General features: G+C 41.7%; 1 protein-coding gene across 1 annotated transcript in view; it reads right to left on the reverse strand.

Annotated features, from left to right (window-relative positions):
* ano1a (anoctamin 1, calcium activated chloride channel a) overlaps window positions 1–21,172 on the reverse strand; it is a 278,021-nt gene that overhangs the window by 153,296 nt on the left and 103,553 nt on the right. Inside the window, exon 3 of the mRNA XM_034183761.1 lies at window positions 3,405–3,752. Coding sequence (XP_034039652.1) covers window positions 3,405–3,752 — 348 coding nt within the window. The remainder of the gene's footprint in view (window positions 1–3,404; window positions 3,753–21,172) is intronic.

The raw sequence follows: 21,172 nt of genomic DNA on the forward strand, positions 1-21,172 counted from the left end.
ATTTTCTTTTAGTCTTTGTTACGCTGATGGGCTGTATTTAAAAAAAATAGAGAAAATGATTTGGTTGTACACAATTTTCTTAAAAGTCGAGTCGCGGGGGCAGCAGCTCAAGCAAAGCCGCCCAGACCTCACAAGCCACACACACCTCCCCCAGCTCCTCCGGGGGAACCCCGAGGCGTTCCCAAGCCAGCCAAGAGACATAGTCCCTCCAGTGTGTCCTGGGTCTTCCCCGGGGCCTCCTCCCGATGGGACGTGCCCGGAACACCTCTCCAGTGAGATGTCCAGGGGGCATCCGGAAAAGATGCCCGAGCCAAATCAGCTGCCCCAGTGCACACTGAAGGTCCTGATTTGAAGAAGCCAACAGAACCACATTGTCCACAAACAGCAGAGATGAGATTCTGTGGTTCCCAAACCGGAACCCCTCTACACCCTGGCTGCGCCTAGAAATTCTGTCCATAAAGGAACAGAACCGGTGACAAAGGGCAGCCCTGGTGGAGGCCAATGTGCACTGGAAACATGTTTGATTTACTACCGGCAATGCGAACCAAGCTCCTGCTGCGGTCGTACAGGAACTGGATAGCCCTTAGCAAAGGACCCCGGACCCCGTACTCCCAGAGCACCCCCTGCAGGGTACCCGAGGGAAATGGTTGAACGCCTTCTCCAGATCCACAAAGCACATCTGGACTGGTTGGGTGAACTCCCATGAACCCTCGAGCACCGGATGGAGAGTGTAGAGTTGGTCCAGTGTGCCTTGACCAGGTTGAAAACCACACTGCTCCTCCTGAATCCAAGGTTCGACTATGGGTCGAATTCTCCTCTCCAGTACTCTGGAATAGACCTTACCAGGGAGGTTGAGGAGTGTGATCCCCCTGTAGTTGGAACACACCCTCCAGTCCCCCTTCTTAAACAGAGGGACCACCACCCCAGTCTGCCAGAGGCACTGTGCCCGACCGCCACGCGATGTTGCAGAGTTATGTCAACCAAGACAGTCCCACAACATCCAGAGACTTAAGGTACTCAGGACAGATTTCATCCACCCCGGGAGCCTTGCCACCGAGGAACTTTCTGACCACGGTGACTTCGGCGGGGGTGATGGATGAGTCCACCTCTGAGTCCCCAGTCTCTGCTTCCTCTTCGGAAGACATGACGATGGGATTGAGGAGATCCTCGAAGTATTCATTCCACTGCCCGACAACATCCCCAGTCAGGGTCAACAGCTCCTCACCCGCACCATAGACAATGCAGATGGAGAGCTGCTTCCGTTTCCTGAGGCATCGGACAGTTTGCCAGAATTTCTTCAAGGCCGACCGATAGTCCTCCTCCATGGCCTCCCTGAACTCCTCCCAGACCCGAGTTTTTGCCTCTGCGACCGCACGGGCTGCAGCACGCTTGGCCTGCCGGTACCTGTCAGGTGCCTCCGGGGTCCCACTTACCAACAAAGACAAGTAAGAATCCTTCTTCAGCTTGACGGCATACCTTACTTCCGGTGTCCACCACTGGGTTCAGGGACTGCTGCTGCGACAGGCACCAGAGACCTTGCAACAACAGCTATGAGCGGCCGCATTGACAATGGAGGTGGAGAACATGGTCCACTCTGACTCCATGTCTCCAACCTCCCCCGGGATCTGGGAGAAGCTCTCCCAGAGGTCGGAGTTGAAGACCTCACTGACACAGGGTTCCGCCAGTCATTACCAGCAGACCCTCATGATACGTTTGGGCCTGCCAGGTCTGACCGGCTTCCTCCCTTCCAAGCAGATCCAACTCACCACCAGGTGGTGATTGGTCGACAGCTCTGCCCCTCTCTTCACCCGAGAGTCTGAGACACATGGCCAAAGGTCAGATGATACAACTAAAAAGTCGATCATCGACATCCGGCTCAGGGTGTCCTGGTGCCATGTGCACTTATGGACATGCTTGTGCTCGAACACGGTGTTTGTGATGGACAATCTGTGACTAGCCCAGAAGTCCAACAACTGAACACTGTTGGGTTCAGATCAGGAAGGCCGTGCTTCCTGATAACCCCCCTCCAGGTCTCACTCTCACCGCCCACGTGGGCATTGAAATCCCCCAGGAGAACAATGGAGTCTCCAGTCGGAGCACTATCTAGTACCCTCCCAGTGGCTCCAAGAAGGTCGGGTACTCTGCACTGCCACTCGGCCCATAGGCCGAGACAACAGTGAGAGACCTGTCTCCGACCCGAAGGTGTAGCGACGCAACCCTCTCGTTCACCGGGGTGAACTACAACACATGGCGACTGAGCTGGGGAGCAATAAGCAATGCTGCCCCAGCGCTCCGCCTCTCCACATGGGTAATGCCAGAAAAGTGGAGCGTCCAGCCCCTCTCCAGGAGTTGGGTACCAGAGCCCAAGCTGTGCGTGGCGGTGAGCCCGACTATCTCTAGTTGGTATCTCTCAACCTCCCGCACAAGCTCAGGCTCCTTCCCCTCCAGTGAGGTAACGTTCCACGTCCCAACAGCCAGGGGGCTGTGAGCGCCGGGCCACCTGCCCTCGACTGCCAACCAATCCTCTCTGCACCCGACCCCCATTGCCCCCTCTGCAGGTGGTGAACCCACAGGAGGGTGGGCCCACGTTGCTCTTTTGGGCTGAGCCAGGCCCTGTGGGCTAAGGCCTGACCACCAGGCACTCGCGCGCGAGCTCCAACCCCAGGCCTGGCTCCAGGGTGGGGCCCGACTCCGCCATACCGGGTGACGGCTCGGTCCTTGATTTTGTACTGGTCATGGGAGCTTCTGAACTGCCCTTAGTCTGGCCCGTCACCTAGGACCTGCTTGCCTTAGGAGACCCTACCAGGGGCACAAAGCCACTGATAAATAGCTCCGTATCATCCGGGTACGCATACTCCCACACCATGATAAGGTGGCAGTTCAAGGGGGAGTTCTTAAAAAAATTCTTAAAAATTAATGAATAAAAATAATAATATAAACACAACAGTAGATCGTGATCTTTCCTGCAATGAATGTGATTTTTGAGAGTTTCTGATTTGAACTCACAAAGATCTGCCCTGTGACAAAACCTTGGCCTGTGTGGAAAGGAGTGACCCAAAATTCCTCCACAGCCAGCTGACTGATGTCAGATTGTCAGAAGTGCTTCAGTGCTGCCACTTCTGCTGCTAAACGTGGTGAGATGGATTAGTAGGTGTATGGGGACAAATCATTTTTTGCACTGGTGATGTGTGTTTGATCACTTGCTTCTTTGATAAATAATATTTTATTTTAGAATAATTTCTGTTATGTTTTTATATATATATATATATATATATATATATATATATATATATATATATATATTTCATCCATTGAAGTGAAACAAAGATTGACAGCAATTACAAACTTTAAATTTAGCAGTAAAATGCATTTTCTTGTTTTAAATCACTCTTATTACATCTCACCCTGTCGTCACGTTCCAGCTCCAGCCCCGTGTTCAGAAGCTTGTGCTCGAATTCTTCCCTCCTGAAGTGCATGTCATCTGCATGGTAGTCGGATGGTTGGTGCTGGGCAGCGATTTCGGGGTCTATTTTGGGCTGCAGCGGGGCTCTGCTGCTTCTGGAGCTCAGGCTCCGGTGCAGCCATTGCATGACGCCACGTTCAGCAAATCTGGATGACTGGCGCCGAGCACTGCTAGGCTCCTGGATATTATACGCCAAGACGTAGTCGACCCGCTGCCGCCCATCTCTGAAGTATGGGCCGGCTGGAGGATTATGAGGTGAGCTATCATCCGAAATTGGAGATTTCAATGGCTGGAAGCAAGAAGAAAAGAACAGATTACAGAGTGAGACAAAATCCTTTGACCAATCTGTGACAGCGATGAAGAATCATAAAGATCAGCCATCTATCAGAGCGTTTAATCTTGTGATATGTGCCGCTTTGAGGAACATTGAAAATGTTTCCAGTAAAGCTGGAATTTGGTGTCACTTTACAAATTATTCTGGGCAAGCAGTGTGTTTCGTTTTGGTATAATATAAATAAACTGAATTGATTGTGGCACCCGTAACTTTCCTGAGAAATCCATCCGGCATCTTACCTTGTTTTGTTACTTTCCCCTAATGATAAATTATTTTAGCTTCTCGGCTTGATTATCGACCTGTCATGCTGATGCTAAAGTAATGAGATCTTTTGAGTGGATTATGATAGAGAAACTATGACTACATGTACATGCAGCCAATAACCCTTTCATAACCAGAATATTAGCAATAACCCGGTTGTGCACGGCCATGTAAACACCCGCAAAAACCAGAATATGCTCATATTCCGGTTTTTAAAAACCCGAATATGACCCCTGGGTTACTCCTTTTCTAACCCGAATATCAGGTCATATAAACGTGCATCGGAATATCCCCACAGAAAGGAACATTATTTTGTTTTCTGCGCATGTCCTATCCGCAAGGAATCTTGGTCTTTTGAGTACGGCAACTGCTTGTATGCGGCGCGCGCAGCCCACCGGACACCACAGGAGCAGAGGTAAACAAGCATGGGGAAATCTAGACGTGGCAGCACAGCACCACACTTTTGGAGCGAGGAAGAAACTGAGTACTTCATTAGTATCGTGAAAGACATGAATATAATGTCTTTTATTGATGGTAGAAAGTACAGAGATAGCGACATTTATAAGAAGGTGGCCGAAAAGTTACGAGAAGCAGGATTTGCATGAACGCCAGACCAAATCAAGCACCGGTGGAAGACGTACGTCACTATTTAGATGGGGATATTCCAAATGATACCAATGACCATGTATACAAGAGTAACTCTGTCTGCTTAAGGATGTAAACGGATTATTCCTAATGATTCAGAAACCGGAATACTGACCTTATCCCGAATATTAAAGGCATGTAAACGTAGCCTATGAAATGAGGTACAGCACATTTTAGAACACTATTTGCATATTAATGGTAGAAGTACAGATGATGCTCAAACTGCTGCGACTTATGTCATCTGAAAGCACGTAAAGAATCAGCATTTCATACTATATTCTCCACTTACAGGGTTAAAGCCCTATATATACTGAATGGCCCCTTTATTAGGTATACCTGTTCAGTTGCTTGTTAACACAAATGGCTAATCAACTCTGGTGACTTGCTGAAGTTCAAACTGAGCATCAGAATGGGGAAGAAAGGGGATTTAAGTGACTTTGAACGTTGCATGGTTGTTGGAGCCAGATGGGCTGCTCTGGGTATTTCAGAAACTGCTGATATACTGGGATGTTCACACACAACCATCTCTAGGGGTAACAGAGAATTATCCAAAAAAGAGAAGCTATCCAGTGAGCTGCAGTTTTGTGGGCAAAAATGCCTTATTGATATCAGAGGTCAGAGGAGAACGGGCAGACTGGCGGAATGGGCGATTGCGTGATGCCATCATGTCAATATGGAGCAACATCTCCGAGGAATGTTTACACCACCTTGTTGAATATATGTCATAAACAATTAAGGCAGTTCTGAAGGCAAAAGGGGATCCAACCTGGTACTAGCAGGGTGTACCTCATAAAATGGCGGGGTGAGTGTAATTTAGGCTTACATTTAGACTCATATTCATTGTCATTCAGTAAAAAAACATCAAAGATGCTGTGACAGAATGAAATATTGATGCCAAGGGCTGCATTGGGATTGGGTCCTGCCATGTCCCATGGGACCCAATGCAAACCTTGCAGGAGCGGGCGGTCAGAACGTGGGCAGCTAAAGATAAACACTGCGGGAACAAAAGCGACAAGGTGGCTCAGTCAACAAAGGGAAATAGTGTAAAGTATGTGTGTCCACACACTACTTTCATCTTAAATAATTTTACAAGAGCGGAGGACATTACAGGAGTGAACAGAGAGAGACACAGCAGAGTGCAGCTCGTCTGTCTCTCTCTGTCACAGAGAAGTGCACAGCATAACCGAACTGTCACGTGAAACTCTTTAAACTGAAAGAACTAAATAGTAACGCTAGTCCTGATCAAGACATACAGGCCAGGAATTCAGCGAAGCAAACAATCCAATGAATTTCTTTATTAATAGCCTAAATGACATGTTTTCTCCCATGGGACAGGAGAATACACAAAATCAATGAATCTCTATTACTGTGCGCTCAGCATTTTGCGGGTGCAGTCGGGACTGGATACACCCATTGCGGGTGTGGATAGGACTGTGACACACATGTGGGTGGGAATGGTAAGCATTTCAGTGGGAGCGGGCGGGAGCAGGAAGAAGACTATAGTTCCGCACAGGGCTCTATATCGATGCACTGTGCAAATAAATGAAAACACAGAATAAATGTTCAAGATGTGTGATTGCACTGAGGTCTGGGACAGTGCCTAAGGAGTGGCAAACTGGGGTGGTGGTCCCCATATTTAAAAAAGGGGACCAGAGAGTGTGTGCCAATTACAAGGGCATCACACTACTCAGCCTCCCTGGTAAAGTCTACTCCAACGTGCAGCCAATAGTCAAACCTCTGATTGAAAAGGAACAATGCGGGTTCTGTCTTGGTCATGGAACAACTGACCAGCTCTTCACTCTCACAAAGATCCTGGAGGGTGCCTGGGATTATGCCCATCCAGTCTACATGTGTTTTGTGGACTTGGAGAAGGTGTATGATTGGGTACCCCGGGAGATACTGTGGGAGGTGCTGCAGGAGTATGGAGTGAGGGGATCCTTCTCAGTTTCTGTGAAGGCTCTCAGTTGTCCAGGTGGTTTCCATAATAGAGAAGCTTGAATCTTTGAATGGAATTTTGTGGCTTCTGTTTGTTCTTCTCTACAAGGGTCAAGACAGAAGTCAGACTACCAGAGGAAGAATTTTAGCTGAGGAAGCTTCTGCGATTTAAAGCAAAACATCCTCACGTCAAGCAACCCAGTCCAGTCGAAGATTCAAGCTTCTCTACTATGGATCCTTCTCAGGGCCATCCAATCTCTGTACTCACAAAGTGGGAGCTGTGTTCGGGTGCTTGGCAGTAAGTCGGACTTGTTTCCAGTGGAGGTTGACCTCCGCCAGGGCTGCGCCTTGTCACCAATCCTGTTTGTGATATTCATGGGCAGGATATCGTGGCATAGTCAGGGGGAGGATGGTTTCCAGTTTGGTGGGCTCAGGGTCTCATAACTGTTTTTTGTAGATGATGTGATACTGTTGGCTTCATCAGACTGTGACCTCCAACACTCACTGGATCGTTCACAGCTGAGTCTGAAGCAGCTGGGATGAGGATCAGCACCTCTAAATCTGAGGCCATGGTTCTCAGCAGGAAACCGATGGATTGCCTACTCTGAGTAGGGAATGAAGTCTTGCCCCAAGTGAAGGAGTTCAAGTACCATGGGGTCTTGTTCATGAGTGAGGGGACAATGAAGCATGAGATTGGCTGGAGAATCAGCACAGGAGGGGCAGAATTGCATTCGCTCTACCGTACTTGTGATGAAAAGGGAACTGAGCCAGAAGGTGAAGCTCTCGATCTACTAGTCAATCATCATTCCTACACTCACCTATGGTCATAAAGGTTGGGTCATGACCAAAAGAACTAGATCACAGGTACAAGAGGCCAAAATGGGCTTCCTTAGGAGGATGGCTGGTGTCTCCTTTACAGACAGGGTGAGAAGCTCAGTCATCTGTGGGGAGCTTTGAGTACAGCTGCTGCAACTTCGCGTTGAAAGGAGCCAACTGATGTGGTTTGGACATCTGGTAAGGATGCCCCCTGGGTGGGTGCCTCCCTAGGGCGGGGGTTCCAGGCACATCCATCTGGGAGGAGACCCCGTGGAAGACCCAGGACTACACAGTAAAATCACCAGTTAAATTAACACTGACAGTGAACATATGGTCCCACTCTGGACAGAGTGGGACCATGTGTACACTGGCAATGTTAATTTAACACTATCAGTATTAGTTTTACACTGGTGAATTTACTGTGTAGGTGGAGAGATTATATCTCCACACTGGCCTGGGAATGCCTCAGGATCCCCCAGTCAGAGGTGGTCCATATGGCCTGGGAAAGGGAAGTCTGGGGATGAGTGAGGTGTGTGATAGTGATAAATTGGGTTTGACAAAAAAAAAAAAACAACTAAAAATGTCTGTATCTGTATATACATTACAGGACATACAATAAATAAATAAAGGACGCAGGATGTTGCACATATGAAGATGTTACAAGGATAAAGTGGTTACCAGATGCTATGTCCTACATTCCATATTGCAAAGTTCTTCATTCTTCATTCCTTCATAATTGGATAGTATCTCATATTTTGAATTGAAAGACAGCTTCAGGGGAAAGTCTAGTCCAGGGGTGGGCAAAGAGGGCCGAGACACTGCAGGTTTTCCATGCAACAAATCACCTCAGCAGGTGGGTTGCTGATGAGCTTCTCCCCTGAACATAAACACATGATCGTCAATGAAATCACCTGCTGAGGTGATTGGTAGCAAAGAAAACCTGCAGTGTTTCGGCCCTTCATGGCACATGATTGCCCATCCCTGGTCTAGTCTTTCACATACACAGGTTTGAAGCACTGGAGCCCCCTCCTGACCCCAGGGCTCTGTAACTGCTCCCCTTCTCTTCACATTACAGACAATTGTCCAGCAACTGTCTCATTACATTCACTGATGCAATTTTTAGCTTGATAACAAAATATTCAGATATTGCTCTTTACAAATCAAATACAAAAGGAGTGGTGCAGTGCTGTGAGTGACACCAACATTAAAGGGGTGACACTTTTTTCACAATGCACCCCAATGTATAGGTGTCATAATTAGGTGGCAGTATGTCAAGTTTTTGAAAAATGCACCACAAACAGGATGTGAGTTTATCTTCACTGTGGTGCCTAAAAGAGTGCATGTTTATCATACAAAAGCTTTTATTTCCACAGTAAACTTGGCAGCAGTGAAACATTTCATTTTGGGTGAACTCACACTATGCAGTCTGGACTGTGCCTGAGCACATGGGGTTCGTAAAGTCCAGTTTGCTTGCCCATTGTAAGGGTTCTGGGCGGTGGCTAGGGCTGGCCTACTGGCACGGGTCTGATCCAACTTGCAGAGGTATTTCAGACCAAGCAGGCAAATATAAAATATTCAGGAGTCCAGTTGTCTTTGGGGTGAGTGCGTCACTTGATGCTAAGTAAAAGGATATACGAGGTCTATTAGAAAAGTATCGTACCTTTTTATTTTTTTCAAAAACTATATGGATTTGATTCATATGTTTTTACGTCAGCCAAGCTTGAACCTTTGTGCGCATGCGTGAGTTTTTCCACTCCTGTCGATTGCGTCATTCACCTGTGGGCAGGCTTTGAGTGAGCACTGCTCCACCCCTCTCGTCGTTGTTTCATTGCGAAGAAATGGCGGAATGATTTGGGCTTTTTTTCCAACAGAATTTTTTCAGAAACTGTTAGACACAGGCAGCTGGAAACCATTCGAAAAATTTATCTGGCTTTCGGTGAAAATTTTACGGGCTTCACAGAGAATAAGGAGTGTTACTACGCTCCGAGCTGCCATCGAGAGGCAGAAAACCACCACATCATTTCTAAACGGATGGCTGTGTGGAGCCGGGACCATCGTGTGCAATTTCTCTGGATATCACAAGAGCTGGACATCAGCCATTTTCTAGCAGATTTCACTTTTAACAAGAGATTTTGTCATGGAAAGCTGCGCGGAGGCTTCGCGCATCACGACCGATTCGCTGATGAAGCGAGACAAAGGAACACCTCCGTTCCGGAGTGCCAGAGGACAAGCCCAGCTCTCCACAATTTCTCTTATACTCACTCGACTGGTAAGCACTGAAAGCCGAGATAGGCATGTCCCAGCTTGTCCTCTAGTTGTGTCAGGAAGGGCATCCGGCGTAAAATTTGTGCCAATTCAACATGCAGATCCACCCTGGATTTGCTGTGGCGACCCTGAGTGCAAACAAGGGAGCAGCCGAAGGGACTTAACTATGGCCATTTAAATTTAACATTGAAAACCTCATTTAATGTATATTTTAATTATATCTTAATCAAACGTGCCCCAATCACTCTCATATTTCTGTTATGGATTTACCTACACCACCAAAATTGGATGGAGGTTTGGATTTTATGTCTGCCTGTCTTTCAGTTATCAGTCAGAAACCAAGTGCCAAAAAGTAAAGACAAATTGTGCATAGCTGAGATAACCAATGTTCTGTGAAAATTACATCTGACAAAGTACTCAAACCAAAAAATTTGAAAAACCTGACAACACCATAAAAAGCTGACTGAAATTCATGAACTGAATACATACTAACTGACATTTGATCATATCTAATTAATCTTATGAAACGCCACGGACTTTGACCTTGATTTTTTTTTCCAAGGTCAAAATTTCTGGAATTCCAAACAAGTGTTTGTAGAGGTTTGTGCTCTACGAGTGCGATGCTCTAGTTCTTAGTAGGTCTTATGTTTGACTTTTTTCTGAAGTGCATGTGTAATTCATGTGCTTTGTGTACTTGTGGTGTGATGCCTGTGGCAATACAGGTTAATCTAATCCAATCTAATCTAATCTAGAGTGACAGGCTTCTGAGCTGTGATTGGAAAAACAAGATGGAGTGTAACTTTTATTGTATCACAAGTTATACAGATTCACAATGAAGTGGAAAAGACAGCAAATTTTAACAAAAGGAAACCCAAATATCAGATCTAACTTTGAGTCGACCACTTGCCTTCTGGAAAACTGAAATTTCACTTTTTGCTTCTCATGGATTACATTATTTTATTTTTGTTTGTGTGTGAGCAAATTAACAAATTATTTGTGTTAAGAAAAGAGTGTGTGTATATGTGTGCATGTGTGTGTGTGACAGCATGTCAGTGTAGAGATTTTGGCACATGCAGGCGGCAGCAGCTCACTCAGTGCGCTTTGTGCGTTTCTGGAAATACTGGGTGGTGTGTTATTCGGGTTTCAACCTGTGAGGACACAGAATGTCCACAGGAGATTGTCCTGTGACAATCTGGCATTTATTCATTTAACTGAATAAATGCAGACCCACACAGAGCACATGACATCCTCCACTGCCAGGAGGGAGCCAGAACAATGAGGGAGATGCTGATGGATGACGATGAGGCCACAGAAGCACATAACACTCAATGGCTTCCTCTTCTGTGGATTCACTTCACGGTACACTGAAGTAACACCTTGCACACTTACAGTATGCCCATTTACTGCCCGCTGAGACATTCACATAACAATGAAGAGTGTCCATTGTACCGTCCACATCTCATCGAGCAGAGAGCACCATACTGAACCATGTCCAACAACACAATGATAAAGTCAGTGTGCTGCTAACTGCAGGTATAGAAAATGTGTGTGTGGGGGGGGGGGAGCTGAACATTCACACTCTCACTCATGCTTTATGATCTTCTATGATGTAATAAATCAATGTGCGATTTGTAGTTTTTGTAACAACAGTAACAATAACAGTAATTAATAAAGGATTATTAAACGAGCGTGAGGTCTGTACCTGTGTTTTCATCTTGTTGGTCTTCATTTTGTCCACTTCGAGCTCATTTGCTGTTAATTCCTCCAATTCAGACTCATCAGTGTAATAAAATTCTCTCGGAGAATGGCCCTCTTCGTCGTTCATAATTTCTTTGTTCGCTTTTGTTTTGTTTTATTTTGCGCCGTGAAAATTGTAAACAAAGTTGCAAATCTGATATGTAATCCAGACTGATATATATATATATATATATATATATATATATATATATATATATATATATATATATATATATATATATATATATATACACACACACACACACCAGACACAATTTGCTATATCCACAGACAAACAGGCTTTTAATCAAGGAAATACAGTACCCACTTTCCTTGAATTGGCAAAATGAAGCTGAACTTCATTCCGTACCTCTGTTGCGACTGGGTGTATCCAGACTGCTCTGTCTGGTACATGTGAGGGGATTTTAATGGAAATACATTGTGATGGGACAGGATGTTTTGTCCAATCCGTTATACAAAATTCGGTATATACAGTGTTTATTACATGGAAAACCATACAAAAACATTGGAACTTTTGCTTTTGTCCAGTAAGTGCGAGTATCTGGTTTAAACAATGATGGTTTAGGCAAATTTTACTGTACCTCCTCCAGACAGATTTACTGCACATTACCTTACTGTTTGCAATGATTGATGAAAATTAAGTCACTTCACAATCTTCATATAGCCACTCCCTGACTTGTGTTAATACAAGTGGCTCTAAAAGTGGCAAATTATATTAAAACCCCTTAATGCCTGAATTTGTATAGCTGTATATAAAAAAATGTTTTGTGTGTGTTTTTGCCTTTAAGTAGATGGTAAATAATGTTGAGATTATTAATTACACTTTTGCACAAAAAATAAATACTAATTTTGGTATTTTGGTAATAATTTATGTTATAAAGTTATAATAATAATAATAATAATAATAATAATAATGGTATGTTGCAAATTTGCGACAACAGGCATACTGGCCAATTTGGTATGTTGCATATTTGAGTCACATATTGTAGTATATATGCGACAATAGGCGTTAAGGGGTTATCATTCCAGTTACTTATGTCCAATTATTTATGTCCTTTGAAAATTAAGCAACAATCTATAAATATTCAAATTCTGAATTGTGAATGTGATATTTTTGTTAAACCCTTTGAATTAAAGCTGAAAGTTGACACCGTAAGCACAACTTCATTATTTGATTCCAGCTCCACTGGTGGTGCACAGAGGCAACATGATCAAAACTGTGGCCTGTCCAAAATATTTATGAATCTTACTGTAGGATCCTTGGTCTGTGTCTGGTGTCATCCACCTCCACACACCTGTGTGTTGCTGGCAACAAGTTTATAGCAAACACTAACGAGCTGGACTTGCCATTCCAGTATTCTGTGAGAGAACTGTGCATGAACCTCAGAGTGTGTGGCATTTAGAGAACTTTTGAAAGCTCTGAAAACGTTTGAAGACCTGGAGTCAGCCCTAATGGGTGTATTTAAGCACATATTTTAATTTAATTAATTATTTTATTATTATTATTGTTATTGTTTCATTATTATTGTTGTATTTTGTGTTTGAAGACAAATGATTAACTAGAAGCTCTCAGAGAGTGCAAACCTCCGCCAAGGCCATGGGGTCACTGACGCCATAACATCTACACGCCGTGGAATCATTGAACCTAAAAAAGTGTAACAATGATGTTTGCTCAGTAGTAAAAAAAAGTTTCATCTGCTGTGACTGGATAGCATGTATCCTTAGCACTTGACATCACAGTTTATTGCAACTTGCAGCTTTCCCAGAAGCTACTGTCATCTGAGCACTGATATTGATATTGCATGTGCTTATAGACATTTATTTTAACATTTATGAAACACTTCTTTAAACAAGGCCATAGGGTCACTGACCCTAAAGAGATTTCCTCCTTGGCACAGTGATCTATTTCTTTTTGTGTCTTTCTCTAAAACTGTATATAATAATCATTAGATTATTAATATATAAACAAAAATAAATGTAAGAAATATTATAATTTGAAAACAAATGCACCCGAATGTGATGACAGCTGCAACTGCTTAATGCTAACTTTTAACATTGAAAATGCCATAGACATGCTAACGCATTAGCATCGTGATCCGGATCGTGATCCGGATCACCACTAAAATTTAATCACTTGTTCCTCTTGTCATTTCCAACCACTCCACAAAATGTCATCAAAATCTATTCAAAATGTTTTGAGTTATCTGCTGACAAACAAACAGACAAACAAACAAAAGCGACCAAAAACATAACCTCCTTGGAGGAGGTAAAAATCATTTAAATGGAAATGGCTGTTATAGTGAGTTATCGTGCTGAAATATTCATCCATACCTAAAGCAAACTATAAAAATGATAAACACACAGATTTGTTTGATCACTGTGCTGTTTGCAGTTAATTATTACATCCTCCAAGGGCGTAATAAAATCATTGGCGTTTAATTGTCTGTCTGTCTCTTAGCAGGATTATGTCAAAACTATTGTTCAAATTTTGACGAAAGTTTCACCACAAAGGCATATTAGAACATGTAAGAACCCAAATTTGGAGGTGATCTGGATCTGGATCCAGATTCTGGATCAAGATATCACTTTATATACATTTTGAAGGATTTCTTCAAAACTACTTCACAGATTCTCATCAAATTTGCACCATAGATAGATATTATGAGCGAAGCGTCGCACTGATTAACTGATTCCATCTGCTCAAAGTGATATTAATCAGTGAAATCACCTGGTGGAGTCGGTGGATGCAAAGAAAACCTGCACCCTTTTGGCCCTTTCTGGAACAAGTTGCCCACCCCTGTTTTCGACCCCTGTGTAATTTTTCAGTTGACCCCTACCTGGCTGCCTATTGAAAATTCAAGTGGGCAATCAGTTTTTTTTTTTGTTTTTTTGTTTTTTAACGAGAGTTCATGTCTATGGATTATTTGTGCCAAATTTGAGGTTTGTATCACCATTTGCAGGATTCCACTCTAAATATTCTCTTATCTGCTGCACTATATATGAGATGTAAGATGCTGCTCCTCAGTGTTTCTCAATTGCCCTCAAAAGTATTGGAACACTTGGTATTTCACACATTTGAATTTGTTTATTCCATTTCAAATACTTTTTTTTCTAAAATTATCTTCCTTAACTCAAACTGAAAGCAAATCTCTACAACTTGATATAAATTAATTAAACATATAAAAATCCAGCTTGCTGATGAAGTGGTGTAGAGGAGGATTTTCTTAAAAAGAAGACCTGAAAGTTCAGCTACAATTTGAAAGAAAGTACATTAGAGATGAAAGTCTAGATTTGATGTTTTGGTGAAAGAAACTTTTGTATTTCTTCATAATTGATACAAATAAAGTCCAAGACATATTCAGTGACTTGGAAATGTTCACGTTTCCATCCCCTGACTTGTCTAAAGAAAACTGGCAATAAAACTGATTATTATTTACAGGTTTTATCAAGTTTTAGAGATTTGCTTTCAGTTTGAGTTTGAGGAAGACAATTTTAGAATTTTTTATACTTCATTTCATTCTTTTTGTATTTCTTGTATTTAAAATGACATAAACAAATTAAGATGTGTGAAATTCCAAGTGTTACAATACTTTTGGAGGGCACAGTAACCTTATGCTGAGTGCAAAATGAGTGTGGTATTATTACTGTTTTGTTTAAGAATGTTTAATTTTCACTGTTGCTGCGCTTTGTGTCAAATCATAGTCATATCGTATATCATATTGATATGAAAATTCAGTAAGGTATATCTTCTATTATACATTCCAAATCTTAGGTGGAACTCTACTAGTGTTTACTAAGGTACAACTAAATATCTTAAAAAACAAACAAAGAGAGAGAGAGAGAGAGAGAGAGAGACTGTAGAGCCACTTAGGTACCTGGTCTTGAGAACCAGGGATGGTAGGTTGAAAAGCTTTTTTATCCCACAGGAACTCTCCCTACCCACCTAAGCGGCTCAGGAATATGGACAGCATGTATATAAGTAACATTTACAATTTATATGACAATACTGAGATATGATAATTTGGCCATATTGTACAGCCCTACTGTCAACTCGCTGAAAACTTTGAATATTAATTTACATCTACATTAATAAAAACACTTAATGTGGCAGGGGGTTAAGAGGGCTGTAATGAGGGGGGTCAGCTGAAAAGCAAAAAAGAAAAAATGCTTAAAAATTTGGAGAGTATGGGGGGCAGAGCCCCTCCAGAAGCTGAAAGGCAAAATAAGGAAAATGCTTAAAAAGGTGGGGGCTCCGCCCTCCAGAAGCTAAAATGTTTTAGTCATGCTCATGCTCCCAAGAACCATTTTACTAAAAAAAAGTCTAAAGGACATAAAGGACATGGTTAGATGGCGAGGAGCTTTTCCATGTATGTGAGAGGCAAATAAAGAAAAATGCTTAAAAAGGCTTAAAAATGCTTAGAAGGCTCCGCCCCCTCAGAAGCTGAAAGGTTTTTGCCATGCTAATGCCCCCCTGGGGCATTTACTTAAAATAAAGTCTGAAGAACCTAAATGACATGGTGAGATGCTGATGACTTGCGCTCGTTCATGTCCATGACATATAAATATTAGGCTATGGAAAACGCCACTGAATTTTGGAGGTGATCTGGATCCGGATTGGCAGACATCAGAAATCTCTGTTTGCTTTTGTTGCACATGAAAAATATGGGTAACTGGGTACCGACCTTGGCTGAGGAAGTAACCTGATGGACTGGCGTCCTGTCCTCTACAACATCTGGGGATGAACACCTGCACATAGGCCTCAGGGTCTACAGAGGAGTGACTTCTGCTTTTTCTTCTTCTTCATTTGACACATGTTCACGTGAAGCATCAGAACGTTAAGATATGGATACTTGTCGGCAACACAACATGTCTGCTTTTTTAATATGCACTGCACTTTTTTAGAACTAGTTGGACAAATTTAGTAGTCAGAAAATGATTAACATCTGAAAAAATCTATAATACAGACAACATTTTCACATAAAATGAAACATTGCACTGCATCTCCTAGTGGAATAGAGGATATGAACCAAAATTTCTAATAAGACATGATATTGTACTGAGAACAAGAGCAATCAGAGATGTCTGACATCCACCAATCCAGATCTGGATCACCTCCAAAATTCAGTGGAGTTTTCCATGCCCTAATATCTATCTATGGTGCAAATTTGGTGAGATTCTGTGAAGTAGTTTTGAAGTAAGCTTTCAAAGCCTATATAAAATAAAACTTGATCCAGAATCTGGACCTGGATCCAGATCACCTCCAAAATTTAACGGCGTCTTCAATGGCCTAATATCTATCTGTGGTGAAAAGTTTGTCAAAATCTGTGCAGTAGTTTTGACATAATTTGCTAACAGACAGACAGACAAACAAATAAATACTGATGATATTATTATTTCCTTGGTGGACGCAAAAATGCCTTTTGACAAATGATGGACAAATTCTATTCTGATTCTGATTCAAAAAGGATGTATGGATAGGTGGAATTCCAACATATAGCCAAAATTCACAGAATGCATTGTGTCATCAACATTGTTGTTTTCCCTTGTTGTTGTTTGTTTGTTTGTTTCATCAACTGGATATCTGATCCCATTCACCCAGTGAATAGTTTGACTTTGCAGGGTCCTTTTTATTTCTACATGATGCATAACACTGATTTTGAAAGAATGTGTCCATGAACACTTGGACAGGAAGTGACGTCAGCTTTGTGATCTCAGTGGGCCAGCTGTGCTCTGGACGCTGGACTTCGAAGCGGTTTGGTCTGCTGTTGGCGGTGTCTATGCATGCCAGCTTATTGATGGTTTTTGGTCAAATGAATTAATCAAGAAACAGAAATGCAAAGATGGCAACTGACTGTTTAATGTGGAACTCATGAAGCCATGTGACGGACGTACCTGCTGTGTGCCAGTTCTCCTGGAGCCGACCGCGCTATTCATGATCACAATGTGAACAAATTAAAGAATTAAGAAACTCAAATGTTGTAATGGGAATTAGATGTTTGATGACTGATGATTGTGTCAAATTTGCAGAATTTGAAATATTGAAGCGTATGAAGCCCTGTGAAGCCTGAAGCAACATCAGAGAGCAGAACAGTTTCCTCCTTGGTTACCTTTGGAGAAGTAAAATCACCAGGATGAGGTTGTGTTGTAAGGTCTGTGTTTATTATTTGTTACTTTCTTTGTCCAGCCTCGTTTACACTTACTGGATGCTGGCTATGCTGTTACAATGCAACAGGAATTGCAGCTGATTATTATATAAATAAATTATAAATCTCAGAAAAAATAAGGCAATAATAACAGTGCACATCTGCAGTGACTCGGATGTGACAATATCCAATATACCGCAGTCCTTTAAAAGGCTTTTAAAAATGATTTAATTACTTGTTACAGCATGATGAACTAGGTGTATCGATTTTGTTTTGTTTTTGGGTTTGTGCATGGTGCCCTGCTGTTTGCATGTTTGTGTTTTGAAATTTTAGTTCAGTGATTTATTTATATTTTGTATTTGTTATAATGGGTATATGTATATGTTTATATACATATGTATGACTCCAGATAAAGCGGAAGAAAATGGATGGATGGATGGATGGATGGATGGATGGATGGATGGATGGATGGATGGATGGATGGATGGATGGATGGATGGATGGATGGATGGATGGATGGATGGATGGATGGATGGATGGATGGATGGATGGATGGTTAAAGTGGTTGGCATTTGTAAGTTTTTGCTTGTGCCTACATCCTTTCAGGCACATGGGTATGTTGTTTTTTATGAGTTTTCTTTGCTATTTTGAGTCTGTGTGTGCCAAATAAATTCATTCATTCATTCATTTATATTCATATATTAATGATTTATGTAAAGTTTCCAATGGGTTTAAAGCAGTTCTCTTTGCTGATGACACAAAGCTGTTTTGTTGTGGAGAGAATTTGCAGCAATTATTGTTGATTTGAGAACTGAAATGATAAAGTTGAAGAGTTGGTTTGACATGAACAACATTAAATTGGTCTAAAACTAAAATGACGTTATTTGGAAATTACAAACAGGATGTACAAATAGTTACATATACATGGAGTAAATAGATTGTGTCAAGGAGAATAAGGTCTTAGGTGTGATTATTGATGATAGAATTAACTGGAAAGCGCATATTCAACATATCCAAAAGATAGTTTCTAAAAGTATTGCAGTATTAAATAAGACAAAGTACATTCGACATGGTAAATCACTACATACTTTGTGTTGTGCATTGATTGAGCCTTACTTGACTTACTGTGCTGAGGTTTGGGGTAATAACTATAAAACTACATTCCAATCATTACTCATCATTCAAAAAAGAGCATTAAGAATAATTCACAATTCAGGGTTTCGGGATCATACCGATCCGTTGTTTATTAAATCAAAGATATTAAAACTTTATGATATGATTTCATTTATGACTGTTCAGTTGATGCATAAAGTGAAAAATAAACAATTACGTTTCACAATTCAAGAATATTTTACGCAGAGAGAAGGAATGTATATTTTAAGGGGTTCATATTATTTTAAAATTGCTGGCGCTAGGACGACTAGGAGGTGCTTCTGTGTCTCCATTTGTGGCCCCCCAAAAAATGGAATAATTTACGTGAGAAACTTAAGTGATGTCCAGATATTAACCGGTTCAATTATTTATACAAAGAAATGGTATTTTTCTAGATATGTATTAGATGAATATGGTTGAGCTGTGTTATATGTAGATGCTGCTATAGTGGAACCTTTGTTGTTGTTTTTTTTTTTGTTGTTTTTTTGGTGGGGGAAGCTGTCTGGAGAAATATTTGATTTCTTTTATCTGTAGCTATGTGCTGCTGTTGTTCAGATTGTGTTGGATATAAATGTTTATAAACAGGCATATATGCCTGGTTTGATTTGACTTTATACAGGGGGGTAGGCGTTGATAAGCGTTGCTTCTGCCTACACCTTTAGGCACCATGCATTTTGTTTATGTTCTTATATTGTTCTTATATCAGAGTTGTAGTCTTACACACCTCTCTGCAGCTTCTCTCCCCCTGCCATCCCCTCATTACCCCATCCCCGTAGAGACGGTGCCTGCTCCCAGACTACCAATAACCAGCAAAAATCTATTTAAGCATAAAATTCAAAAAGAAAAAATAATATAGCACCTTCAACTGCACCACAGACTAAAACAGTTAAATGTGGTCTATTAAACATTAGGTCTCTCTCTTCTAAGTCCCTGTTGGTAAATGATATAATAATTGATCAACATATTGATTTATTCTGCCTAACAGAAACCTGGTTACAGCAGGATGAATATGTTAGTTTAAATGAGTCAACACCCCCGAGTCACACTAACTGTCAGAATGCTCGTAGCACGGGCCGGGGTGGAGGATTAGCAGCAATCTTCCATTCCAGCTTATTAATTAATCCAAAACCCAGACAGAGCTTTAATTCATTTGAAAGCTTGTCTCTTAGTCTTGTCCATCCAAATTGGAAGTCCCAAAAACCAGTTTTATTTGTTATTATCTATCGTCCACCTGGTCGTTACTGTGAGTTTCTCTGTGAATTTTCAGACCTTTTGTCTGACTTAGTGCTTAGCTCAGATAAGATAATTATAGTGGGCGATTTTAACATCCACACAGATGCTGAGAATGACAGCCTCAACACTGCATTAATCTATTATTAGACTCTATTGGCTTTGCTCAAAAAGTAAATGAGTCCACCCACCACTTTAATCATATCTTAGATCTTGTTCTGACTTATGGTATGGAAATAGAAGACTTAACAGTATTCCCTGATAACTCCCTTCTGTCTGATCATTTCTTAATAACATTTACATTTACTCTGATGGACTACCCAGCAGTGGGGAATAAGTTTCATTACACTAGAAGTCTTTCAGAAAGCGCTGTAACTAGGTTTAAGGATATGATTCCTTCTTTATGTTCTCTAATGCCATATACCAACACAGTGCAGAGTAGCTACCTAAACTCTGTAAGGGAGATAGAGTATCTCGTCAATAGTTTTACATCCTCATTGAAGACAACTTTGGATGCTGTAGCTCCTCTGAAAAAGAGAGCTTTAAATCAGAAGTGTCTGACTCCGTGGTATAACTCACAAACTCGTAGCTTAAAGCAGATAACCCGTAAGTTGGAGAGGAAATGGCGTCTCACTAATTTAGAAGATCTTCACTTAGCCTGGAAAAAGAGTCTGTTGCTCTATAAAAAAGCCCTTCGTAAAGCTAGGACATCTTTCTACTCATCACTAATTGAAGAAAATAAGAACAACCCCAGGTTTCTTTTCAGCACTGTAGCCAGGCTGACAAAGAGTCAGAGCTCTATTGAGCTGAGTATTCCATTAACTTTAACTAGTAATGACTTCATGACTTTCTTTGCTAACAAAATTTTAACTATTAGAGAAAAAATTACTCATAACCATCCCAAAGACGTATCGTTATCTTTGGCTGCTTTCAGTGATGCCGGTATTTGGTTAGACTCTTTCTCTCCGATTGTTCTGTCTGAGTTATTCTCATTAGTTACTTCATCCAAACCATCAACATGTTTATTAGACCCCATTCCTACCAGGCTGCTCAAGGAAGCCCTACCATTATTTAATGCTTCGATCTTAAATATGATCAATCTATCTTTGTTAGTTGGCTATGTACCACAGGCTTTAAGGTGGCAGTAATTAAACCATTACTTAAAAAGCC

The sequence above is a fragment of the Thalassophryne amazonica genome, chromosome 2 (genome assembly GCF_902500255.1).
Source record: "Thalassophryne amazonica chromosome 2, fThaAma1.1, whole genome shotgun sequence".
In the NCBI taxonomy this organism is placed as follows: Eukaryota; Metazoa; Chordata; class Actinopteri; order Batrachoidiformes; family Batrachoididae; genus Thalassophryne; species Thalassophryne amazonica.